The sequence below is a fragment of the Heterodontus francisci genome, chromosome 23 (genome assembly GCF_036365525.1).
Source record: "Heterodontus francisci isolate sHetFra1 chromosome 23, sHetFra1.hap1, whole genome shotgun sequence".
In the NCBI taxonomy this organism is placed as follows: domain Eukaryota; kingdom Metazoa; phylum Chordata; class Chondrichthyes; order Heterodontiformes; family Heterodontidae; genus Heterodontus; species Heterodontus francisci.
The window spans coordinates 69,955,758-69,981,788 of NC_090393.1; the positions used below are offsets into that span (position 1 = coordinate 69,955,758).

At 54.3% G+C, this 26,031-nt stretch overlaps 2 protein-coding genes across 2 annotated transcripts in view; one reads left to right on the top strand and one right to left on the bottom strand.

Annotated features, from left to right (window-relative positions):
* Positions 1-5: 5 nt before the first annotated feature.
* Positions 6-1,475, bottom strand: LOC137382938 (testis-specific serine/threonine-protein kinase 1-like). The gene has a single exon (XM_068055513.1). It carries the CDS (start codon positions 1,473-1,475, stop codon positions 6-8), a length of 1,470 nt encoding a protein of 489 aa, XP_067911614.1.
* A 601-nt stretch (positions 1,476-2,076) lies between these two features.
* The window catches only part of dgcr2 (DiGeorge syndrome critical region gene 2), an 88,445-nt gene continuing 64,490 nt past the window's right edge, over positions 2,077-26,031 (top strand). Inside the window, exon 1 of the mRNA XM_068055514.1 lies at positions 2,077-2,116. Within this exon, the coding sequence (XP_067911615.1) occupies positions 2,077-2,116 (40 nt within the window). The remainder of the gene's footprint in view (positions 2,117-26,031) is intronic.

Sequence of the window (26,031 nt, forward strand, 5' to 3'; positions counted from 1 at the left end):
GATATCTAGGTGCGAGATTTGCTTGAATGTTTGCCCCTTTTTTCAACAGATTTTGACTTCCTGGAACTGACTTTTTTCAGCTCTGCCTTGCTCTGTGCCTCTATAAAGCTCTCCTGGTCAGGATAGACCTCACTGTCATCGGGATGGTCCTCATCAGTTAGCCTCAGACTTCTAGATTTGCGTCTACTGCTCTTTGTTTCTATTCTTGGTTCCAATTTGCTGTCATCGTCAGCTTGAGTTTTGGTTTCTTCAGTTGGGGACTTCTCCCGCTTTGACCCTGTCTTGGCTCCATTCCTGTGCTCAGCTTTAGGCCCACCTTTTGATTGGTGCTTTGCGTCCTCAGACTTTGTGTGAAGTGAGGATCTGTCCTTGACGTCAGATTTGCCCTCGTGCCTGGCCTCCTCCTTGTGATCAGCCTGCGCCTCATGCTTGCCATCTACCTTGTCCCGTTTCATGTTCATCCATTCATGTTTTGCTTCATGTTTCATGTCTACCCATTCATGGCCTGTTTCAATCTCCCACTGGTACTTTGCGTCATGTTTCTGCTCACTCTTTCCTTCGTGTTTCTCTTCCTTTGCGTGCCCATGCTTGTCCTCTCTCTTCTCTGTGCTGGGCTCCACTTTTTTGGGTGCAGGGGTTTCTTTCATTTTGGCAGAGTAGAGCCAGGGATGTTCCAGAACCTCATCAATGGTGAGACGCTTGGTCGTGTCAGGGTGGAGCATGCGATAGATCAGCTCCTTGCAATCTGCAGGCACCACTTTTGACCTAGGAAAATCCACTCTGTGCTCCTTCTGGATCCTGAGCATCCTTTTGATATTGGAGTCATCATATGGCATCGATCCACACACCATGATAAAGAGAATCACCCCAAGGCTCCAAACATCGTACACTTTGGGCTGATAGGGAATTCCCTGTAGGACTTCAGGGGCTGCATATGCTGCAGAGCCACAGAAGGTTTTGCTGAGTAAGGGTCTCCCCTGATCATCTGACATGCATCGCTTAGCAAAACCAAAGTCAGAGAGCTTGACATTAAAGTCCTTATCCAGGAGAAGATTCTCGCACTTGAGATCCCGATGGACCACATCAAGCTCATGACAGTGCTTGACAGCCAGTGCCAGCTGACGGAACATCTTGCGTGACACCTCTTCAGGCAGAGCCCCCCTGGTTTTAATGAACTCTAGTAAATCTCCCTGAACACCCAGCTCCATAATAATGTAAACCTTTCCATCTGAAGTCTCGAAAATCTCAAAGGTTTTGACGATGTAGCGGTGATTGAGCAGAGCCAAGATCTCCAGCTCCCGGGGCAAAAACTTCTCCAGGAAATCAGCAGGAGCCTTCCTCCTGTCGATGATTTTAACGGCCACATTAGTCTTCAGACGCTCAGAGTAGGCGGACTTGACTTTAGCATACGACCCCTCCCCTAGGTTGACGCCCAAGGTGTAGCCCCGTTTTTTCAGGACCACCCCATCATCCATGGTGCTGGGACATCAATACGTGTGTGTACGCTCCCTACGTCTTACCTGCTGACACATGCCATGGAAACAGAGGATCAGAGGCACTTCTGCACAGCACACAAACGTTCTCTGTTCCCTTTCAGCCCCGAAAGAGATTTGTTTTCACAAACAGTAACTTTAGAAAGTCATTGTCTTGAAGCTGGCAACAATGGTTGTGATGAGTCTAAAAAGAATGTTTGTGTTGTGACATAAAAATGATGGCACAATGGTCATAATATGATTATAGGGAGAGAACGCTGCTGTGGGTTTGGTACCACTATTTCTTCTCACTGCCTGGATTCAGCTCCAAGGCAGCTTGTATTCACATTGCCTTTTTCATTCCATCCCTCCTTGTCCAGGTGTGACAGTAGGTTGTGCCCTGACCCCACGTTTCGGTTTGTAAATGTTTTTGTGTTTGCTTTCAGGGATAAGAAATATTCAATGATAATTTTGGAACTAGAGGTAAATGTAACAGGTGAGAGTACAACAACAATAATTTGCAATTCTATAGTGCCTTTAATTGAGGGAAAAAGTCCCAAGGTGCTTGACAGTCATAATTATCAAAACAAAATTTGACACAAAGATGGACATGTCAAATCAGGTGACCAAATGCTTGGTGAGAGGTAGGTTTTATGGAGGGTCTTAAAGGAGGGGTGAGAGGCCAAGGGGTTTGGGAAAGGAATTCCAGAGCTTAGTGCCAAGATGACTGAAGGCAGGGCTACTGGTGGTGAGGTGATAGGTGTGGAAGGTGTATAAAAGGACAGAATTGGAGGAGTGCAGAGATGTTGGGTGAGGTTACAGAGATGGGGAGGGGTGAGGCCACAGAAGGATTTCACCACAAGGATGAGACTTTTAAGATCAAGGCATTCCTGGACCAAGAGCCAATGTAGGTCATCGAGCATAGGAATGCTGGGTGAATGGGCCTTGGTGGGAGTTAGGATATGGGCAGCAGAAGTTTGGGAGACCATAAGTTTGTGGAAGATAGGAGGCTGACCAGGAGTGTGTGGGAATACTCTGGTCTAGAATGAACAAAGGCATGAATAAGGATTTCAGCAGCCGCAGATGAACTGAGGCAGGGTTGGGCTAAATTATGGAGATGGAAATAGCCGGTGATGGCATAGATATATTTTTTTATCAATTTTAGAGATACAGCACTGAAACAAGCCCTTCGGCCCTCGAGTCTGTGCTGACCATCAACCACCCATTTATACTAATCCTACACTAATCCCATATTCCTACCACATCCCCACCCACCTACCTACCTATACTAGGGGCTTTTTATAATGGCCAATTTACCTATCAACCTGCAAGCCTTTGGCAGGAAACCGGAACACCCAGCGAAAACCCACACGGTCACAGGGAGAACTTGCAAACTCCACACAGGCAGTACCCAGAATTGAACCCAGGTTGCTGGAGCTGAGGCTGCGGTGCTAACCACTGCGCCACCATTGTTGTATGGTTGGAAGCTCATCTTGGTGTCAAATATGTACAGGGGGTGTACAGAGAGAGAGAGAGAGAGAGAGTGAGGTGTGTAGAGAGAGAGAGAGTGAGGGGGTGTACAGAGAGCGGGAGTGAGGGGATGTACAGAGAGAGAGTGACGGGGTGAACAGAGAGAGAGAGAGATTTCGTGAGGGGGTGTACAGAGAGGGAGATTGAGGAGGTGTTGCAGAGAGAGAGTGAGTGAGGGGGTGTACAGAGAGAGAGAGAGTGACGGGGTGTACAGAGAGGGAGATTGAGGAGGTGTTGCAGAGAGAGTGAGGGTGTAGAGAGAGAGAGAGAGTGAGACTGAGGGGGTGTCCAGAGTGAGGGTGTGTACAGACAAAGAGTGAAAGAGAGAGAGAGTGAGGGGTACAGAGAGAGAGTGAGGGGATGTACATCGAGAGGGGGGTGTAGAGAGTGTGGGGCTATACAGAGAGAGAGAGAGAGTGAGGGGTGTACAGAGAGAGAGAGTGAGGGGGTGTACAGAGGGAGAGAGAGAGTTTGTGAGGGCGTGTACAGAGAGAGAGAGTGAGGGGGTGTACAACGAGAGAGTGAGGGGGTGTACAGAGAGAGAGAGTGAGGGGGTGTACAGAGAAAGAGAGAGAGTGAGGGTGTGTACAGAGAGAGGGAGTGAGGGGGTGTACAGAGAGGGAGACTGAGTGGGTGTACACAGAGAGACAGAGAGAGATTGAGGGTGTGTACACAGAGAGAGAGAGAGAGTGAGGGGGTGTTTTGAGAGAGAGAGTGAGGGGGTGTATAGGGGGGGAGAGAGAGAGTCAGAGGGTATACAGAGAGAGAGAGTGAGCAGGGGGTACAGAGAGAGGGAATGAGGGGGTGTACCGTGAGAGGGAGAGTGGGGTTGTGAACAGGGAGAGAGAGGGAGAGAGTGAGGGGGTGTACAGAGCAGGATAGAGAGAGAGAGGGACAGAGTGAGGGGGTGGACAGAGAGAGATAATGAGGGGTTGGACAGAGAGAGATTGAGTTGATGTACAGAGAGAGGGAGACTGAGTGGGTGTACAGAGAGAGGGAGACTGAGTGGGTGTACAGGGAGAGGGGGACTGAGAGGGTGTACAGAGAGAGGGGGACTGAGGGGGTGTACAGAGAGAGAATGAGGGTCTGTACACAGAGAGAGAGAGAGGGGGTGTACATAGAGAGAGAGAGAGAGATTGAGGGGGTATACAGAGAGAGTGAGGGGGTGTCCAGGGGGAGAGAGTGACGGGGTGTACAGAGAGAGAGAGAGTGAAAGGGTGTGCAGAGAGAATGAGGGAGAGACACAGAGAAAATGAGAGTGTGGGGGTCTACAGAAACAGAGAGAGAGAGAGAGTTAGAGGGTGTACAGAGAGAGAGAGAGTGAGTGTGTGTACAGAGAGAGAGGGATTTTTTAAAATTTATTCATTCATGGGATGTGGGTGTCACTGGCCAGGCCAGCGTTTATTGCCTATCCCTAATTGCCCTTGAGAAGGTGGTGGTGAGCTGCCTTCTTGAACTGCTGCCGTCCATTTGTGGTTGGTATACCCACAGTGCTGTTAGGGAGGGAGTTCCAGGATTTCGACCCAGCAACAGTGAAGGAACGGTGATATAGTTCTAAGTCAGGATGGTGTGTGACTTGGAGGGGAACTTGCAGGTGGTGATGTTCCCATGTATTTGCTGCCCTTGTCCTTCTAGTTGGGAGAGGTCGCGGGTTTGGAAGGTGCTGTCTAAGGCGCCTTGGTGCATTGCTGCAGTGCATCTTGTAGATGGTACACACTGCTGCCACTGTGCGTCGGTGGTGGCGGGAGTGAATGTTTGTAGATGGGGTGCCAATTAAGTGGGCTGCTTTGTCCTGGGTGGTGTCGAGCTTCTTGAGTGTTGTTGGAGCTGCACCCATCCAGTCAAGTGGAGAGTATTCCATCACATTCCTGACTTGTGCCGGGTAGATGGTAGACAGGCTTTGGGAAGTCAGGAGGTGAGTTACTCACCGCAGGATTCCTAGACTCTGACCTGCTCTTGTAGCCACGGTATTTATATGGCTACTTCAGTTCAGTTTCTGGTCAATGGTAGCCCCTAGGATGTCGACAGTGGGGGATTCAGCAATGGTAATGCCGTTGAATGTCAAGGGGAGATGGTTAGATTCTCTCTTGTTGGAGATGGTCATTGCCTGGCACTTGGCGCGAATGTTACTTGCCACTTATCAGCCCAAGCCTGGATATTGTCCAGGTCTTGCTGCATTTCTACACGGACTGCTTCAGTATCTGAGGAGTCACAAATGGTGCTGAACATTGTGCAATCATCAGCGAACATCCCCACTTCTGACCTTATGATTGAAGGAAGGTCATTGATGAAGTAGCTGAAGATGGTTGGGCCTGGGACACTACCCTGAGGAACTCCTGCAGTGATGTCCTGGAGCTCAGATGATTGACCTCCAACAACCACAACCATCTTCCTTTGCGCTAGGTATGACTCCAGCCAGCGGAGGGTTTTCCCCCTGATTCCCATTGACCTCAGTTTTGCTAGGGCTCCTTGATGCCATATTCGGTCAAATGTTGCCTTGATGTCAAGGGCAGTCACTCTCACCTCACCTCTTGAGTTCAGCTCTTTTGTCCATGTTTGAACCAAGGCTGTAATGAGGTCAGGAGCTGAGTGGACCTGGCGGAAACCAAACTGAGAGTTACTGAGCAGGTTATTGCTAAGCAAGTGCCGCTTGATGGCACTGTCAATGACACCTTCCATCACTTTACTGATGATTGAGAGTAGGCTGATGGGGTGGTAATTGGCCGGGTTGGACTTGTCCTGCTTTTTGTGTACAGGACGTACCTGGGTAATTTTCCACATTGCAGGGTAGATGCCCGTGTTGTAGCTGTACTGGAACAGCTTGGCTAGGGGTGCGGCAAATTCTGGAGCACAGGTCTTCAGTACTATTGGCGGAATAAATTAATAAATTAAATAAATAAAATTCCACAAGGATCTGTTCTGGAACCTCTGCTCTTTGTGATTTTTATAAATGACTTGGATGAGGAAGTGGAAGGCTGGGTTAGCAAGTTTGCCGATGACATGAAGGTTGCTGGAGTTGTGGATAGTGTGGAGGGCTGTTGTTGGTTGCAACGGGACATTGACAGGATGCAGAGCTGGGCTGAGAAGTGGCAGATGGAGTTCAACCTGGAAAAGTGTGAAGTGATTCATTTTGGAAGGTCGAATTTGAATGCGGAATACAGGCTTAAAGACAGATTCTTGGTAGTGTGGAGGAACAGAGGGATCTTGGGGTCCATGTCCATAGATCGCTCAAAGTTGCCACCCAAGTTGATAGGGTTGTTAAGAAGGCGTATGGTGTGTTGGCTTTCATTAACAGGGGGATTGAGTTTAAGAGCCGCGAGGTTATGCTTCAGCTCTATAAGGCCCTGGTTCGACCACACTTGGAATATTGTGTTCAGTTCTGGTCGCCTCATTATCGGAAGGATGTGGAAGCTTTAGAGAGGGTGCAGAGGAGATTTACCAGGATACTGCCTGGACTGGAGGGCATGTCCTTCGAAGAAAGATTGAGGGAGCTAGGGCTTTTCTCATTGGAGCGAAGAAGGATGAGAGGTGACTTGATAGAGGGGTACAAGATGATGAGAGGCATAGATAGAGTGGATAGTCAGAGACTTTTTCCCAGGGTGGAAAGGGCTATCACCAGGGGGCATAATTTTAAGGTGATTGGAGGAAGGTTTCGGGGAGATGTCAGAGGTAGGTTCTTTACACAGAGAGTGGTGGGTGCGTGGAATGCGCTGCCAGCGGTGGTAGTAGAAGCAGATACATTAGGGGCATTTAAGTGACTCTTGGATAGGTACATGGATGATAGTAGAATGGAGGGTAGGTAGTTAGTTTGATCTTAGAGTAGGTTAAAGGTTCCGCACAACATCGTGGGCCGAAGGGCCTGTACTGTGCTATGTTCTATGTTCTAATATTTAATTTTAAGATACAGCACTGAAACAGGCCCTTCAGCCCACCGTGTCTGTGCCGACCAACAACCACCCATTTATACTAATCCTATATTAACCCCATATTCTCTACTACATCCCCACCATTTTCCCACCACCTACCGACACTAGGGGCAATTTACAATTTACCTATCAACCTGCAAGCCTTTGGCTGTGGGAGGAAACCGGAGCACCCGGCGGAAACCCACGCAGACACAGAGAGAACTTGCAAACTCCACACAGGCAGTACCCAGAATTGAACCCGGGTCACTGGAGCTGTGAGGCTGCAGTGCTAACCACTGCGTCACTGTGCCGCCCAATATTGTCAGGGCCCATAGCTTTTGCAGTATCCAGTGCCTTCAGTCGTTTCTTGATATCTCGCGGAGTGAATCGAATTGGCTGAAGTCTGGCATCTGTGATGCTGGGGACTTCAGAAGGAGGCCGAGATGGATCATCAACACGGCATTTCTGGCTGAAGATTGTTGCAAATGTTTCAGCCTTATCTTTCGCACTGATGTGCTGGGCTCACCCATCATTGAGGATGGGGATATTTGTGGAGCTACCTCCTCCAGTTAGTTGTTTAATTGTCCACCACCATTCACGGCAGGATGTGGCAGGACTGCAGAGCTTTGATCTGATCCGTTGGTTATGGGATTGCTTAGCTCTGTCTATCGCATGCTTGGCACACAGATAGTCCTGGGTTGTAACTTCACCAGGTTGACACCTCATTTTGAGGTATGCCTGGTGCTGCTCCTGGCATGCCCTCCTGCACTCTTCATTGAACCAGGGTTGGTCTCCTGGCTTGATGGTAATGGTAGAGTGGGGGATATGCCGGGCCATGAGGTTACAGATTGTGATTGAGTACAATTCCGCTGCTGCTGATGGCCCACAGCGCCTCATGGATGCCCAGTTTTGCATTGCTTGATCTGTTCGAAATCTATCCCATTTAGCACAGTGATAGTGCCACACAACACGATGGACGGTATCCTCAATGTGAAGGCGGGACTTCGTCTCCACAAGGACTGTGCGGTGGTCACTCCTACCAATACAGTCATGGACAGAAGCATTTTCGGCAGGCAGATTGGTGAGGACGAGGTCAAGTATGTTTTTCCTTCGTGTTGGTTCCCTTACCACCTGCCGCAGACCTAGTCTGGCAGCTATGTCCTTTAGGACTCGGCCAGCTCGGTCAGTAGTGGTGCTACCGAGTCACTCTTGGTGATGGACATTGAAGTCCCCCACCCAGAGTACATTTTGTGCCCTTGCCACCCTCAGTGCTTCCTCCAAGTGGTGTTCAACATGGAGGAGTACTGAGTCATCAGCTGAGGGAGGGCGGTAGGTGGTAATCAGTAGGAGGTTACCTTGCCCATGTTTGACCTGATGCCATGAGACTTCATGGGGTCCGGAGTCGATGTTGAGGACTCCCAGGGCAACTCCCTCCCTACTTACTGTTTACCACTGTGCCACCATCTCTGGTGGGTCTGTCTTGCCGGTGGGACAGGACATACCCGGGGATGGTGATGACAGTGTCTGGGACATTGTCTGTAAGGTATGATTCCGTGAGTATGACTATGTCAGGCTGTTGCTTGTCTAGTCTGAGGGACAGCTCTCCCAACTTTGGCATAAGCCCCCAGATGTTAGTAAGGAGGACTTTGCAGGGACTTTGCCGTTGTCGTTTCCAGTGCCTAGGTCAATGCCGGGTGGTCCGTCCGGTTTCATTCCTTTTTATTGACTTCATAGCGGTCAGAGTGGCGCAGTGGTTAGCACCGCAGCCTCACAGCTCCAGCGACCCGGGTTCAATTCTGGGTACTGCCTGTGTGGAGTTTGCAAGTTCTCCCTGTGTCTGCGTGGGTTTCCTCCGGGTGCTCCGGTTTCCTCCCACAGCCAAAAGACTTGCAGCTTGATAGGTAAGTTGGCCATTATAAATTGCCCCTGGAATAGGTAGGTGGTAGGGGAATATAGGGACAGGAGAGGATGTAGTAGGAATATGGGATTAGTGTAGGATTAGTATAAATGGGTGGTTAATGGTCGGCACAGACTCAGTGGGCCGAAGGGCCTGTTTCAGTGCTGTATCTCTAAAAAAAAACTGAGTGGCTTGCTAGGCCATTTCAGAGAACATGTAAGAGTTAACCACATTGCTGTGGGTCTGGAGTCACATGTAGGCCAGACCAGGTAAGGACAGCAGATTTCCTTCACTAATGGACATTAGTGAACCAGATGGGTTTTTACAACAATCGACAATGGTTTCATGGTCATCATTAGATTAGCTTTTAATTACAGATTTATTAATTAAATTCAAATTCCACCTTCTGCTGTGGTGGGATTCGAACCCATGTCCACAGAGAAATACCCTGGGTCTCTGGGTTACTAGTCCAGTGATAATACCACTACACCACTGCCTGCACAGAGAGAGGGAGAGAGCGAGGGGGTGTACAGAGAGAGGGAGAGCGCGAGGGAGTGTACAGAGAAAGAGAGACCGTGGGGGCAACAGACCGAGAGAGAGTGAGGGGGTGCACAGAGAGAGTGAGGGGGTGTACAGAGAGAGAGAGATTGAGGGGCTGTGCAGAGAGAGAGAGAGTGAGAGGGTGTACAGAGAGAGAGAGAGTGAGAGGGTGGACAGAGAGAGAGAGATTTAGTGAGGGGGTGTACAGAGAGACACTGAGTGGGTGTACAGAGAGAGGGAGAGTAAGGGGGTGTACAGAGAGAGAGAGAGCAAGGGGGTGTACAGAGAGAGAGAGAGAGAGAGAGACACCGTGGGGGAACCAGACTGAGAGAGAGTGAGAGGGTGTACAGCGAGAGAGAGTGAACGGGTGTACACAGATTGGGAGAGACTGACGGGATGTACAGAGAGAGAGAGAGTGAGAGAGCGACGGGGTGCACAGAGAGAGAGAGAGAGATTGAGGGGGTGTACAGAGAGAGAGAGTGTGTGGGGCTGTACAGAGAGAGAGAGTGAGGGGCTGTACAGAGAGAAAGAGTGAGGGGCTGTACAGAGAGAAAGAGTGAGGGTGTGTTCAGAGAGAGAGAGTGACGGGGTCTACAGAGAGAGAGAGTGAGGGGTCTACAGAGAGAGAGAGAGTGAGGGGTTCTACACAGAGAGGGAGAGAGAGTGAGGGTGTCTACACAGAGAGAGAGTGAGAGGGTGTAGAGAGAGAGAGTGAGGGTGTGTACAGAGAGAGAGGGAGAGAGAGAGTGAGGGGGTCGACAGAGAGAGAGAGAGAGAGAGAGAGAGAGACCGTGGGTGGAACAGACCGAGATAGAGTGAGAGGGTGTACAGCAAGAGAGAGGGACTGAGAGAGAGGGGGGCGTGTACAGAGAGAGAGAGACACCGTGGGGGGAACAGACCGAGAGTGAGGGGGTGTACACCGATAGGGAGAGAGTGAGGGGATGGACAGAGAGAAAGAGGGAGAGAGCGTGGGGGTGTACAGAGAAAGATAGAGAGAGCGAGGGGGTGTACAGAGAGAGAGAGAGAGATACCGTGGGGGCAACAGACCGAGAGAGAGTGAGGGGATGTACAGAGAAAGAGAGGGAGAGAGTGAGGGGGTGTAGAGAGAAAGAGGGAGAGAGTGAGGGGGTGTACAGAGAGAGAAAGAGAGAGAGTGAGTGAGGGGTTGTACAGCGAGAGAGAGCGTGAAGGGGTGTCCAGAGAGAGAGAGAGATTGAGGGGGTGCAAAGAGAGAGAGATTGAGGGGGTGCAAAGAGAGAGAGAGTGAGGGGCTGTACAGAGAGAGAGAGTGAGGGGCTGTACAGAGAGAGAGAGTGAGGGGCTGTACAGAGAGAGAGAGTGAGGGGCTGCACAGAGAGAGAGAGTGAGGGGCTGCAGAGAGAGAGAGAGTGAGGGGCTGCACAGAGAGAGAGAGTGAGGGGGTCTACAGAGAGAGAGAGAGTGAGGGGCTGTACAGAGAGAGAGAGTGAGGGGCTGTGGAGAGAGAGAGAGTGAGGGGCTGTGGAGAGAGAGAGAGTGAGGGGCTGTGGAGAGAGAGAGAGAGTGAGGGGCTGTGGAGAGAGAGAGAGAGTGAGGGGCTGTGGAGAGAGAGAGAGAGAGAGGGGCTGTGGAGAGAGAGAGAGAGAGAGGGGCTGTGGAGAGAGAGAGAGAGTGAGGGGCTGTGGAGAGAGAGAGAGTGAGGGGTTGTGGAGAGAGAGAGAGAGTGAGGGGTTGTGGAGAGAGAGAGAGAGTGAGGGGCTGTGGAGAGAGAGAGAGTGAGGGGGGTGTACAAAGAGAGAGAGTGAGGGGGGTGTACAAAGAGAGAGAGTGAGGGGCTGTACAGAGAGAGAGAGTGAGGGGCTGTGGAGAGAGAGAGAGTGAGGGGCTGTGGAGAGAGAGAGAGTGAGGGGCTGTGGAGAGAGAGAGAGTGAGGGGCTGTGGAGAGAGAGAGAGTGAGGGGCTGTGCAGAGAGAGAGAGTGAGGAGGTGTACAGAGAGAGAGTGAGGGGCTGTAAAGAGAGAGATAGTGAGGGGGTGTACAGAGAGAGAGAGTGAGGGGCTGTACAGAGAGAGAGAGTGAGGGGGTGTACAGAGAGAGAGTGAGGGGGTGTACAGAGAGAGAGAGTGAGGGGGTGTACAGAGAGAGAGAGTGAGGGGGTGTACAGAGAGAGAGTGAGGGGATGTACAGAGAGAGAGAGTGAGGGGATGTACAGAGAGAGAGAGTGAGGGGATGTACAGAGAGAGAGAGTGAGGGGGTGTACAGAGAGAGAGAGTGAGGGGGTGTACAGAGAGAGAGAGTGAGGGGCTGTACAGAGAGAGAGAGTGAGGGGCTGCACAGAGAGAGAGAGTGAGGGGCTGCACAGAGAGAGAGAATGAGGGGGTCTACAGAGAGAGAGAGAGTGAGGGGCTGTGGAGAGAGAGAGAGAGTGAGGGGCTGTGGACAGAGAGAGAGTGAGGGGCTGTGGAGAGAGAGAGAGTGAGGGGCTGTGGAGAGAGAGAGAGTGAGGGGCTGTGGAGAGAGAGAGAGTGAGGGGCTGTGGAGAGAGAGAGAGAGTGAGGGGCTGTGGAGAGAGAGAGAGAGTGAGGGGCTGTGGAGAGAGAGAGAGAGTGAGGGGCTGTGGAGAGAGAGAGAGAGAGTGTGAGGGGCTGTGGAGAGAGAGAGAGAGAGAGTGAGGGGCTGTGGAGAGAGAGAGAGAGAGTGAGGGGCTGTGGAGAGAGAGAGAGAGTGAGGGGCTGTGGAGAGAGAGAGAGAGAGTGAGGGGGTGTACAGAGAGAGAGAGTGAGGGGCTGTACAGAGAGAGAGAGTGAGGGGCTGTGCAGAGAGAGAGAATGAGGGGCTGTGCAGAGAGAGAGAGTGAGGGGGTGTACAGAGAGAGATTGACGGGCTGTACAGAGAGAGAGAGTGAGGGGGTGTACAGTGAGAGAGAGTGAGGGGCTGTGGAGAGAGAGAGAGTGAGGGGCTGTGGAGAGAGAGAGAGTGAGGGGCTGTGGAGAGAGAGAGAGTGAGGGGCTGTGGAGAGAGAGAGTGTGAGGGGCTGTGGAGAGAGAGAGTGTGAGGGGCTGTGGAGAGAGAGAGAGTGAGGGGCTGTGCAGAGAGAGAGAGTGAGGGGCTGTGCAGAGAGAGAGAGTGAGAGGGTGTACAGAGAGAGAGTGAGGGGGTGCACGGAGAGAGAGAGTGAGGGGCTGCACGGAGAGAGAGAGTGAGGGGCTGCACGGAGAGAGAGAGTGAGGGGCTGCACGGAGAGAGAGAGTGAGGGGCTGCACAGAGAGAGAGAGTGAGGGGGTGCACAGAGAGAGAGAGTGAGGGGGTGTACAGAGAGAGAGTGAGGGGCTGTACAGAGAGAGAGAGTGAGGGGGTGTACAGAGAGAGAGTGAGGGGGTGTACAGAGAGAGAGAGTGAGGGCTGTACAGAGAGAGAGAGTGAGGGGCTATCCAGAGAGAGAGAGTGAGGGGCTGTACGTAGAGAGAGAGTGAGGGGCTGTGGAGAGAGAGAGAGTGAGGGGCTGTGGAGAGAGAGAGAGTGAGGGGCTGTGCAGAGAGAGAGAGTGCGGGGGTGTACAGAGAGAGAGAGTGCGGGGGTGTACAGAGAGAGAGAGTGCAGGGGCTGTGCAGAGAGAGAGAGTGCAGGGGCTGTGCAGAGAGAGAGAGTGGGGCTGTGGAGAGAGAGAGAGTGAGGGGCTGTGGAGAGAGAGAGAGTGAGGGGCTGTGGAGAGAGAGAGAGTGAGGGGCTGTAGACAGAGAGAGAGTGAGGGGCTGTGCAGAGAGAGAGAGTGAGGGGGTGTACAGAGAGAGATTGACGGGCTGTGCAGAGAGAGAGAGTGAGGGGGTGTACAGAGAGAGAGAGTGAGGGGGTGTACAGAGAGAGAGAGTGAGGGGGTGTACGTAGAGAGAGAGTGAGGGGGTGTACGTAGAGAGAGAGTGAGGGGATGTACAGAGAGAGAGAGTGAGGGGATGTACAGAGAGAGAGAGTGAGGGGGTGTACAGAGAGAGAGTGAGGGGCTGTACAGAGAGAAAGAGTGAGGGGCTGTACAGAGAGAAAGAGTGAGGGGGTGTACAGAGAGAGAGAGTGAGGGGCTGTGCAGAGAGAGAGAGTGAGAGGCTGTGCAGAGAGAGTGAGAGGCTGTGCAGAGAGAGTGAGGGGCTGTACCGAGAGAGAGTGAGGGGCTGTACAGAGAGAGAGAGTGAGGGGGTGTACAGAGAGAGAGTGAGGGGGTGTACAGAGAGAGAGTGAGGGGCTGTACAGAGAGAGAGAGTGAGGGGGTGTACGTAGAGAGAGAGTGAGGGGGTGCACAGAGAGAGAGTGAGGGGGTGCACAGAGAGAAAGAGTGAGAGGGTGTACAGAGAGAGAGAGTGAGGGGCTGTGCAGAGAGAGAGAGTGAGGGGCTGTGCAGAGAGAGAGAGTGAGGGGCTGTGCAGAGAGAGAGAGTGAGGGGGTGCACAGAGAGAGAGAGTGAGGGGGTGTACAGAGAGAGAGTGAGGGGCTGTACAGAGAGAGAGAGTGAGGGGGTGTACAGAGAGAGAGTGAGGGGGTGTACAGAGAGAGAGAGTGAGGGCTGTACAGAGAGAGAGAGTGAGGGGCTATCCAGAGAGAGAGAGTGAGGGGCTGTACGTAGAGAGAGAGTGAGGGGCTGTGGAGAGAGAGAGAGTGAGGGGCTGTGGAGAGAGAGAGAGTGAGGGGCTGTGCAGAGAGAGAGAGTGCGGGGGTGTACAGAGAGAGAGAGTGCGGGGGTGTACAGAGAGAGAGAGTGCAGGGGCTGTGCAGAGAGAGAGAGTGCAGGGGCTGTGCAGAGAGAGAGAGTGGGGCTGTGGAGAGAGAGAGAGTGGGGCTGTGGAGAGAGAGAGAGTGAGGGGCTGTGGAGAGAGAGAGAGTGAGGGGCTGTGGACAGAGAGAGAGTGAGGGGCTGTAGACAGAGAGAGAGTGAGGGGCTGTGCAGAGAGAGAGAGTGAGGGGGTGTACAGAGAGAGATTGACGGGCTGTGCAGAGAGAGAGAGTGAGGGGGTGTACAGAGAGAGAGAGTGAGGGGGTGTACAGAGAGAGAGAGTGAGGGGGTGTACGTAGAGAGAGAGTGAGGGGGTGTACGTAGAGAGAGAGTGAGGGGATGTACAGAGAGAGAGAGTGAGGGGATGTACAGAGAGAGAGAGTGAGGGGGTGTACAGAGAGAGAGTGAGGGGCTGTACAGAGAGAAAGAGTGAGGGGCTGTACAGAGAGAAAGAGTGAGGGGGTGTACAGAGAGAGAGAGTGAGGGGCTGTGCAGAGAGAGAGAGTGAGAGGCTGTGCAGAGAGAGTGAGAGGCTGTGCAGAGAGAGTGAGAGGCTGTGCAGAGAGAGTGAGGGGCTGTACCGAGAGAGAGTGAGGGGCTGTACAGAGAGAGAGAGTGAGGGGGTGTACAGAGAGAGAGTGAGGGGGTGTACAGAGAGAGAGTGAGGGGCTGTACAGAGAGAGAGAGTGAGGGGGTGTACGTAGAGAGAGAGTGAGGGGGTGCACAGAGAGAGAGTGAGGGGGTGCACAGAGAGAAAGAGTGAGAGGGTGTACAGAGAGAGAGAGTGAGGGGCTGTGCAGAGAGAGAGAGTGAGGGGCTGTGCAGAGAGAGAGAGTGAGGGGCTGTGCAGAGAGAGAGAGTGAGGGGGTGTACAGAGAGAGAGAGTGAGGGCTGTACAGAGAGAGAGAGTGAGGGCTGTACAGAGAGAGAGAGTGAGGGGCTGTACAGAGAGAGAGAGTGAGGGGCTGTACAGAGAGAGAGAGTGAGGGGCTGTACAGAGAGAGAGAGTGAGGGGCTGTACAGAGAGAGAGAGTGAGGGGCTGTACAGAGAGAGAGAGTGAGGGGCTGTACAGAGAGAGAGAGTGAGGGGCTGTCCAGAGAGAGAGAGTGAGGGGCTGTCCAGAGAGAGAGAGTGAGGGGCTGTCCAGAGAGAGAGAGTGAGGGGCTGTCCAGAGAGAGAGAGTGAGGGGCTGTACAGAGAGAGAGAGTGAGGGGCTGTCCAGAGAGAGAGAGTGAGGGGCTGTCCAGAGAGAGAGAGTGAGGGGCTGTCCAGAGAGAGAGAGTGAGGGGCTGTCCAGAGAGAGAGAGTGAGGGGCTGTACAGAGAGAGAGAGTGAGGGGCTGTACAGAGAGAGAGAGTGAGGGGCTGTCCAGAGAGAGAGAGTGAGGGGCTGTCCAGAGAGAGAGAGTGAGGGGGTCTACAGAGAGAGAGAGTGAGGGGCTGTACAGAGAGAGAGAGTGAGGGGCTGTACGTAGAGAGAGAGTGAGGGGCTGTACGTAGAGAGAGAGTGAGGGGCTGTACGTAGAGAGAGAGTGAGGGGCTGTACGTAGAGAGAGAGTGAGGGGCTGTACGTAGAGAGAGAGTGAGGGGCTGTACGTAGAGAGAGAGTGAGGGGCTGTACGTAGAGAGAGAGTGAGGGGCTGTACGTAGAGAGAGAGTGAGGGGCTGTACGTAGAGAGAGAGTGAGGGGCTGTGGAGAGAGAGAGAGTGAGGGGCTGTGGAGAGAGAGAGAGTGAGGGGCTGTGGAGAGAGAGAGAGTGAGGGGCTGTGCAGAGAGAGAGAGAGTGCGGGGGTGTACAGAGAGAGAGAGTGCGGGGGTGTACAGAGAGAGAGAGTGCGGGGCTGTGCAGAGAGAGACAGTGGGGCTGTGGAGAGAGAGAGAGTGAGGGGCTGTGGAGAGAGAGAGAGTGAGGGGCTGTGGAGAGAGAGAGAGTGAGGGGCTGTGGACAGAGAGAGAGTGAGGGGCTGTGCAGAGAGAGAGAGTGAGGGGGTGTACAGAGAGAGATTGACGGGCTGTGCAGAGAGAGAGAGTGAGGGGGTGTACAGAGAGAGAGAGTGAGGGGGTGTACAGAGAGAGAGAGTGAGGGGGTGTACAGAGAGAGAGAGTGAGGGGGTGTACGTAGAGAGAGAGTGAGGGGGTGTACGTAGAGAGAGAGTGAGGGGATGTACAGAGAGAGAGAGTGAGGGGGTGTACAGAGAGAGAGTGAGGGGGTGTACAGAGAGAGAGTGAGGGGCTGTACAGAGAGAAAGAGTGAGGGGCTGTACAGAGAGAAAGAGTGAGGGGGTGTACAGAGAGAGAGAGTGAGGGGCTGTGCAGAGAGAGAGAGTGAGAGGCTGTGCAGAGAGAGTGAGAGGCTGTGCAGAGAGAGTGAGGGGCTGTACCGAGAGAGAGTGAGGGGCTGTACAGAGAGAGAGAGTGAGGGGGTGTACAGAGAGAGAGTGAGGGGCTGCACAGAGAGAGAGAGTGAGGGGGTGTATAGAGAGAGAGTGAGGGGCTGTACAGAAAGAGAGAGTGAGGGGCTGTACAGAGAGAGAGAGTGAGGGGGTGTACGTAGAGAGAGAGTGAGGGGGTGCACAGAGAGAGAGTGAGGGGGTGCACAGAGAGAAAGAGTGAGAGGGTGTACAGAGAGAGAGAGTGAGGGGCTGTGCAGAGAGAGAGAGTGAAGGGGTGTACAGAGAGAGAGAGTGAGGGGCTGTGCAGAGAGAGAGAGTGAGGGGCTGTGCAGAGAGAGAGAGTGAGGGGGTGTACAGAGAGAGAGAGTGAGGGCTGTACAGAGAGAGAGAGTGAGGGCTGTACAGAGAGAGAGAGTGAGGGGCTGTACAGAGAGAGAGAGTGAGGGGCTGTACAGAGAGAGAGAGTGAGGGGCTGTACAGAGAGAGAGAGTGAGGGGCTGTACAGAGAGAGAGAGTGAGGGGCTGTACAGAGAGAGAGAGTGAGGGGCTGTACAGAGAGAGAGAGTGAGGGGCTGTACAGAGAGAGAGAGTGAGGGGCTGTACAGAGAGAGAGAGTGAGGGGCTGTACAGAGAGAGAGAGTGAGGGGCTGTCCAGAGAGAGAGAGTGAGGGGCTGTCCAGAGAGAGAGAGTGAGGGGCTGTCCAGAGAGAGAGAGTGAGGGGCTGTACGTAGAGAGAGAGTGAGGGGCTGTACGTAGAGAGAGAGTGAGGGGCTGTACGTAGAGAGAGAGTGAGGGGCTGTACGTAGAGAGAGAGTGAGGGGCTGTACGTAGAGAGAGAGTGAGGGGCTGTACGTAGAGAGAGAGTGAGGGGCTGTACGTAGAGAGAGAGTGAGGGGCTGTACGTAGAGAGAGAGTGAGGAGCTGTACGTAGAGAGAGAGTGAGGGGCTGTACGTAGAGAGAGAGTGAGGGGCTGTACGTAGAGAGAGAGTGAGGGGCTGTACGTAGAGAGAGAGTGAGGGGCTGTACGTAGAGAGAGAGTGAGGGGCTGTACGTAGAGAGAGAGTGAGGGGCTGTACGTAGAGAGAGAGTGAGGGGCTGTACGTAGAGAGAGAGTGAGGGGCTGTACGTAGAGAGAGAGTGAGGGGCTGTACGTAGAGAGAGAGTGAGGGGCTGTACGTAGAGAGAGAGTGAGGGGCTGTGGAGAGAGAGAGAGTGAGGGGCTGTGGAGAGAGAGAGAGTGAGGGGCTGTGCAGAGAGAGAGAGTGCGGGGGTGTACAGAGAGAGAGAGTGCGGGGGTGTACAGAGAGAGAGAGTGCAGGGGCTGTGCAGAGAGAGAGAGTGCAGGGGCTGTGCAGAGAGAGAGTGAGGGGCTGTGGAGAGAGAGAGAGTGAGGGGCTGTGGAGAGAGAGAGAGTGAGGGGCTGTGGAGAGAGAGAGAGTGAGGGGCTGTAGACAGAGAGAGAGTGAGGGGCTGTGCAGAGAGAGAGAGTGAGGGGGTGTACAGAGAGAGATTGACGGGCTGTGCAGAGAGAGAGAGTGAGGGGGTGTACAGAGAGAGAGAGTGAGGGGGTGTACAGAGAGAGAGAGTGAGGGGGTGTACGTAGAGAGAGAGTGAGGGGGTGTACGTAGAGAGAGAGTGAGGGGATGTACAGAGAGAGAGAGTGAGGGGATGTACAGAGAGAGAGAGTGAGGGGGTGTACAGAGAGAGAGTGAGGGGCTGTACAGAGAGAAAGAGTGAGGGGCTGTACAGAGAGAAATAGTGAGGGGGTGTACAGAGAGAGAGAGTGAGGGGCTGTGCAGAGAGAGAGAGTGAGGGGCTGTGCAGAGAGAGAGAGTGAGGGGCTGTGCAGAGAGAGAGAGTGATAGGCTGTGCAGAGAGAGTGAGAGGCTGTGCAGAGAGAGTGAGGGGCTGTACCGAGAGAGAGTGAGGGGCTGTACAGAGAGAGAGAGTGAGGGGCTGCACAGAGAGAGAGAGTGAGGGGCTGCACAGAGAGAGAGAGTGAGGGGCTGCACAGAGAGAGAGAGTGAGGGGGTGTATAGAGAGAGAGTGAGGGGCTGTACAGAAAGAGAGAGTGAGGGGCTGTACGTAGAGAGAGAGTGAGGGGGTGCACAGAGAGAGAGTGAGGGGGTGCACAGAGAGAAAGAGTGAGAGGGTGTACAGAGAGAGAGAGTGAGGGGCTGTGCAGAGAGAGAGAGTGAGGGGCTGTACAGAGAGAGAGAGTGAGGGGCTGTACAGAGAGAGAGAGTGAGGGGCTGTACAGAGAGAGAGAGTGAGGGGCTGTACAGAGAGAGAGAGTGAGGGGCTGTACAGAGAGAGAGAGTGAGGGGCTGTACAGAGAGAGAGAGTGAGGGGCTGTCCAGAGAGAGAGAGTGAGGGGCTGTCCGTAGAGAGAGAGTGAGGGGCTGTCCGTAGAGAGAGAGTGAGGGGCTGTCCGTAGAGAGAGAGTGAGGGGCTGTCCGTAGAGAGAGAGTGAGGGGCTGTCCGTAGAGAGAGAGTGAGGGGCTGTCCGTAGAGAGAGAGTGAGGGGCTGTACGTAGAGAGAGAGTGAGGGGCTGTACGTAGAGAGAGAGTGAGGGGCTGTACGTAGAGAGAGAGTGAGGGGCTGTACGTAGAGAGAGAGTGAGGGGCTGTACGTAGAGAGAGAGTGAGGGGCTGTACGTAGAGAGAGAGTGAGGGGCTGTACGTAGAGAGAGAGTGAGGGGCTGTGGAGAGAGAGAGAGTGAGGGGCTGTGGAGAGAGAGAGAGTGAGGGGCTGTGCAGAGAGAGAGAGTGCGGGGGTGTACAGAGAGAGAGAGTGCGGGGGTGTACAGAGAGAGAGAGTGCAGGGGCTGTGCAGAGAGAGAGAGTGCAGGGGCTGTGCAGAGAGAGAGAGTGGGGCTGTGGAGAGAGAGAGAGTGAGGGGCTGTGGAGAGAGAGAGAGTGAGGGGCTGTGGAGAGAGAGAGAGTGAGGGGCTGTAGACAGAGAGAGAGTGAGGGGCTGTGCAGAGAGAGAGAGTGAGGGGGTGTACAGAGAGAGATTGACGGGCTGTGCAGAGAGAGAGAGTGAGGGGGTGTACAGAGAGAGAGAGTGAGGGGGTGTACAGAGAGAGAGAGTGAGGGGGTGTACGTAGAGAGAGAGTGAGGGGGTGTACGTAGAGAGAGAGTGAGGGGATGTACAGAGAGAGAGAGTGAGGGGATGTACAGAGAGAGAGAGTGAGGGGGTGTACAGAGAGAGAGTGAGGGGCTGTACAGAGAGAAAGAGTGAGTGGCTGTACAGAGAGAAAGAGTGAGGGGGTGTACAGAGAGAGAGAGTGAGGGGCTGTGCAGAGAGAGAGAGTGAGAGGCTGTGCAGAGAGAGTGAGAGGCTGTGCAGAGAGAGTGAGGGGCTGTACCGAGAGAGAGTGAGGGGCTGTACAGAGAGAGAGAGTGAGGGGGTGTACAGAGAGAGAGTGAGGGGGTGTACAGAGAGAGAGTGAGGGGCTGTACAGAGAGAGAGAGTGAGGGGGTGTACGTAGAGAGAGAGTGAGGGGGTGCACAGAGAGAGAGTGAGGGGGTGCACAGAGAGAAAGAGTGAGAGGGTGTACAGAGAGAGAGAGTGAGGGGCTGTGCAGAGAGAGAGAGTGAGGGGCTGTGCAGAGAGAGAGAGTGAGGGGCTGTGCAGAGAGAGAGAGTGAAGGGGTGTACAGAGAGAGAGAGTGAGGGGCTGTGCAGAGAGAGAGAGTGAGGGGCTGTGCAGAGAGAGAGAGTGAGGGGCTGTGCAGAGAGAGAGAGTGAGGGGCTGTGCAGAGAGAGAGAGTGAGGGGCTGTGCAGAGAGAGAGAGTGAGGGGCTGTACAGAGAGAGAGTGAGGGGCTGTACAGAGAGAGAGAGTGAGGGGCTGTACAGAGAGAGAGAGTGAGGGGCTGTACAGAGAGAGAGAGTGAGGGGCTGTACAGAGAGAGAGAGTGAGGGGCTGTACAGAGAGAGAGAGTGAGGGGGTGTACAGAGAGAGAGAGTGAGGGGCTGTTCAGAGAGAGAGAGTGAGGGGCTGTGGAGAGAGAGAGAGTGAGGGGCTGTGGAGAGAGAGAGAGTGAGGGGCTGTGGAGAGAGAGAGAGTGAGGGGCTGTGCAGAGAGAGAGAATGAGGGGCTGTGCAGAGAGAGAGAGTGAGGGGGTGTACAGAGAGAGATTGACGGGCTGTACAGAGAGAGAGAGTGAGGGGGTGTACAGTGAGAGAGAGTGAGGGGGTGTACAGAGAGAGAGAGTGAGGGGCTGTGGAGAGAGAGAGAGTGAGGGCTGTACAGAGAGAGAGAGTGAGGGGCTGTACAGAGAGAGAGAGTGAGGGGCTGTACAGAGAGAGAGAGTGAGGGGCTGTACAGAGAGAGAGAGTGAGGGGCTGTACAGAGAGAGAGAGTGAGGGGCTGTACAGAGAGAGAGAGTGAGGGGCTGTACAGAGAGAGAGAGTGAGGGGCTGTACAGAGAGAGAGAGTGAGGGGCTGTACAGAGAGAGAGAGTGAGGGGCTGTCCAGAGAGAGAGAGTGAGGGGCTGTCCAGAGAGAGAGAGTGAGGGGCTGTCCAGAGAGAGAGAGTGAGGGGCTGTCCAGAGAGAGAGAGTGAGGGGCTGTCCAGAGAGAGAGAGTGAGGGGCTGTCCAGAGAGAGAGAGTGAGGGGCTGTCCAGAGAGAGAGAGTGAGGGGCTGTCCAGAGAGAGAGAGTGAGGGGCTGTCCAGAGAGAGAGAGTGAGGGGCTGTACAGAGAGAGAGAGTGAGGGGCTGTACAGAGAGAGAGAGTGAGGGGCTGTACAGAGAGAGAGAGTGAGGGGCTGTCCAGAGAGAGAGAGTGAGGGGCTGTCCAGAGAGAGAGAGTGAGGGGGTCTACAGAGAGAGAGAGTGAGGGGCTGTACAGAGAGAGAGAGTGAGGGGCTGTACGTAGAGAGAGAGTGAGGGGCTGTACGTAGAGAGAGAGTGAGGGGCTGTACGTAGAGAGAGAGTGAGGGGCTGTACGTAGAGAGAGAGTGAGGGGCTGTACGTAGAGAGAGAGTGAGGGGCTGTACGTAGAGAGAGAGTGAGGGGCTGTACGTAGAGAGAGAGTGAGGGGCTGTACGTAGAGAGAGAGTGAGGGGCTGTACGTAGAGAGAGAGTGAGGGGCTGTGGAGAGAGAGAGAGTGAGGGGCTGTGGAGAGAGAGAGAGTGAGGGGCTGTGCAGAGAGAGAGAGTGCGGGGGTGTACAGAGAGAGAGAGTGCGGGGGTGTACAGAGAGAGAGAGTGCGGGGGTGTACAGAGAGAGAGAGTGCGGGGCTGTGCAGAGAGAGACAGTGGGGCTGTGGAGAGAGAGAGAGTGAGGGGCTGTGGAGAGAGAGAGAGTGAGGGGCTGTGGAGAGAGAGAGAGTGAGGGGCTGTAGACAGAGAGAGAGTGAGGGGCTGTGCAGAGAGAGAGAGTGAGGGGGTGTACAGAGAGAGATTGACGGGCTGTGCAGAGAGAGAGGGTGAGGGGGTGTACAGAGAGAGAGAGTGAGGGGGTGTACAGAGAGAGAGAGTGAGGGGGTGTACAGAGAGAGAGAGTGAGGGGGTGTACGTAGAGAGAGAGTGAGGGGGTGTACGTAGAGAGAGAGTGAGGGGATGTACAGAGAGAGAGAGTGAGGGGGTGTACAGAGAGAGAGTGAGGGGGTGTACAGAGAGAGAGTGAGGGGCTGTACAGAGAGAAAGAGTGAGGGGCTGTACAGAGAGAAAGAGTGAGGGGGTGTACAGAGAGAGAGAGTGAGGGGCTGTGCAGAGAGAGAGAGTGAGAGGCTGTGCAGAGAGAGTGAGAGGCTGTGCAGAGAGAGTGAGGGGCTGTACAGAGAGAGAGAGTGAGGGGCTGTACAGAGAGAGAGAGTGAGGGGGTGTACAGAGAGAGAGTGAGGGGCTTCACAGAGAGAGAGAGTGAGGGGGTGTATGGAGAGAGAGTGAGGGGCTGTACAGAAAGAGAGAGTGAGGGGCTGTACAGAGAGAGAGAGTGAGGGGGTGTACGTAGAGAGAGAGTGAGGGGGTGCACAGAGAGAGAGTGAGGGGGTGCACAGAGAGAAAGAGTGAGTGGGTGTACAGAGAGAGAGAGTGAGGGGCTGTACAGAGAGAGAGAGTGAGGGGCTGTACAGAGAGAGAGAGTGAGGGGATGTACAGAGAGAGAGAGTGAGGGGATGTACAGAGAGAGAGAGTGAGGGGATGTACAGAGAGAGAGAGTGAGGGGCTGTACAGAGAGAGAGAGTGAGGGGCTGTACAGAGAGAAAGAGTGAGGGGCTGTACAGAGAGAAAGAGTGAGGGGCTGTACAGAGAGAAAGAGTGAGGGGGTGTACAGAGAGAGAGAGTGAGGGGCTGTGCAGAGAGAGAGAGTGAGAGGCTGTGCAGAGAGAGTGAGAGGCTGTGCAGAGAGAGTGAGGGGCTGTACCGAGAGAGAGTGAGGGGCTGTACCGAGAGAGAGTGAGGGGCTGTACAGAGAGAGAGAGTGAGGGGCTGCACAGAGAGAGAGAGTGAGGGGCTGCACAGAGAGAGAGAGTGAGGGGCTGCACAGAGAGAGAGAGTGAGGGGGTGTATAGAGAGAGAGTGAGCGGCTGTACAGAAAGAGAGAGTGAGGGGCTGTACAGAGAGAGAGAGTGAGGGGGTGTACGTAGAGAGAGAGTGAGGGGGTGCACAGAGAGAGAGTGAGGGGGTGCACAGAGAGAAAGAGTGAGAGGGTGTACAGAGAGAGAGAGTGAGGGGCTGTGCAGAGAGAGAGAGTGAGGGGCTGTGCAGAGAGAGAGAGTGAGGGGCTGTGCAGAGAGAGAGAGTGAAGGGGTGTACAGAGAGAGAGAGTGAGGGGCTGTGCAGAGAGAGAGAGTGAGGGGCTGTGCAGAGAGAGAGAGTGAGGGGCTGTGCAGAGAGAGAGAGTGAGGGGCTGTACAGAGAGAGAGAGTGAGGGGCTGTACAGAGAGAGAGAGTGAGGGGCTGTACAGAGAGAGAGAGTGAGGGGCTGTACAGAGAGAGAGAGTGAGGGGCTGTACAGAGAGAGAGAGTGAGGGGCTGTACAGAGAGAGAGAGTGAGGGGCTGTACAGAGAGAGAGAGTGAGGGGGTGTACAGAGAGAGAGAGTGAGGGGGTGTACAGAGAGAGAGAGTGAGGGGCTGTATAGAGAGAGAGAGTGAGGGGGTGTACAGAGAGAGAGAGTGAGGGGTGTACAGAGAGTGAGGGGCTGTGCAGAGAGAGAGAGTGAAAGGGTGTACAGAGAGAGAGAGTGAGGGGCTGTGGAGAGAGAGAGAGACTGAGGGGCTGTGGAGAGAGAGAGAGTGAGGGGCTGTGGAGAGAGAGAGAGAGAGTGAGGGGCTGTGCAGAGAGAGAGAGTGAGGGGCTGTGCAGAGAGAGAGAGTGAGGGGCTGTGGAGAGAGAGAGAGTGAGGGGCTGTGGAGAGAGAGAGAGTGAGGGGCTGTGGAGAGAGAGAGAGTGAGGGGCTGTGGAGAGAGAGAGAGTGAGGGGCTGTGCAGAGAGAGAGAGTGAGGGGCTGTGCAGAGAGAGAGAGTGAGGGGCTGTGCAGAGAGAGAGAGTGAGGGGCTGTGCAGAGAGAGAGAGTGAGGGGCTGTACAGAGAGAGAGAGTGAGGGGTTGTACAGAGAGAGAGAGTGAGGGGTTGTACAGAGAGAGAGTGAGGGGGTGTCCAGAGAGACAGAATGAGGGGGTGTACAGAGAGAGCGTGAGGGGCTGTGGAGAGAGAGAGAGTGAGGGGCTGTGGAGAGAGAGAGAGAGAGAGAGTGAGGGGCTGTGGAGAGAGAGAGAGAGAGTGAGGGGCTGTGGAGAGAGAGAGAGAGAGTGAGGGGCTGTGGAGAGAGGGAGAGTGAGGGGCTGTGGAAAGAGAGAGAGAGAGAGTGAGGGGCTGTACGTAGAGAGAGAGTGAGGGGATGTACAGAGAGAGAGAGTGAGGGGATGTACAGAGAGAGAGAGTGAGGGGGCGTACAGAGAGAGAGAGTGAGGGGCTGTACAGAGAGAAAGAGTGAGGGGGTGTACAGAGAGAGAGAGTGAGGGGCTGTGCAGAGAGAGAGAGTGAGAGGCTGTGCAGAGAGAGTGAGGGGCTGTGCAGAGAGAGTGAGGGGCTGTACCGAGAGAGAGTGAGGGGCTGTACAGAGAGAGAGAGTGAGGGGGTGTACAGAGAGAGAGTGAGGGGGTGTACAGAGAGAGAGAGTGAGGGGGTGTACAGAGAGAGAGTGAGGGGGTGTACAGAGAGAGAGTGAGGGGGTGTACAGAGAGAGAGTGAGGGGGTGTACAGAGAGAGAGAGTGAGGGGGTGTACAGAGAGAGAGAGTGAGGGGGTGTACAGAGAGAGAGAGTGAGGGGGTGTACAGAGAGAGAGAGTGAGGGGGTGTACAGAGAGAGAGAGTGAGGGGGTGTACAGAGAGAGAGAGTGAGGGGGTGTACAGAGAGAGAGAGTGAGGGGCTGTGGAGAGAGAGAGAGTGAGGGGCTGTACAGAGAGAGAGAGTGAGGGGCTGTGGAGAGAGAGAGAGAGTGAGGGGCTGTGCAGAGAGAGAGAGTGAGGGGCTGTGCAGAGAGAGAGAGTGAGGGGGTGTACAGAGAGAGAGAGTGAGGGGGTGTACAGAGAGAGAGAGAGTGAGGGGGTGTACAGAGAGAGAGAGTGAGGGGGTGTACAGAGAGAGAGAGTGAGGGGGTGTACAGAGAGAGAGAGTGAGGGGCTGTACCGAGAGAGAGTGAGGGGCTGTACAGAGAGAGAGAGTGAGGGGGTGTGTAGAGAGAGAGTGAGGGGGTGTGTAGAGAGAGAGTGAGGGGGTGTGTAGAGAGAGAGTGAGGGGGTGTGTAGAGAGAGAGTGAGGGGGTGTGTAGAGAGAGAGTGTGGGGGTGTACAGAGAGAGAGTGTGGGGGTGTACAGAGAGAGAGAGTGAGGGGCTGTACAGAGAGAGAGAGTGAGGGGGTGTACGTAGAGAGAGAGTGAGCGGGTGCACAGAGAGAGAGTGAGGGGGTGCACAGAGAGAAAGAGTGAGGGGGTGCACAGAGAGAGAGAGTGAGGGGCTGTGCAGAGAGAGAGAGTGAAGGGGTGTACAGAGAGAGAGAATGAGGGGCTGTGCAGAGAGAGAGAGTGAGGGGCTGTGCAGAGAGAGAGACTGAGGGGGTGTACAGAGAGAGAGTGAGGGGGTATACAGAGAGAGAGTGAGGGGCTGTACAGAGAGAGAGAGTGAGGGGCTGTACAGAGAGAGAGAGTGAGGGGCTGTACAGAGAGAGAGAGTGAGGGGCTGTACAGAGAGAGAGAGTGAGGGCTGTACAGAGAGAGAGAGTGAGGGCTGTACAGAGAGAGAGAGTGAGGGGCTGTACAGAGAGAGAGAGTGAGGGGCTGTGGAGAGAGAGAGAGTGAGGGGCTGTGGAGAGAGAGAGAGTGAGGGCTGTCCAGAGAGAGAGAGTGAGGGGCTGTCCAGAGAGAGAGAGTGAGGGGCTGTCCAGAGAGAGAGAGTGAGGGGCTGTCCAGAGAGAGAGAGTGAGGGGCTGTCCAGAGAGAGAGAGTGAGGGGGTCTACAGAGAGAGAGAGTGAGGGGCTGTACAGAGAGAGAGAGTGAGGGGCTGTACAGAGAGAGAGAGTGAGGGGCTGTACGTA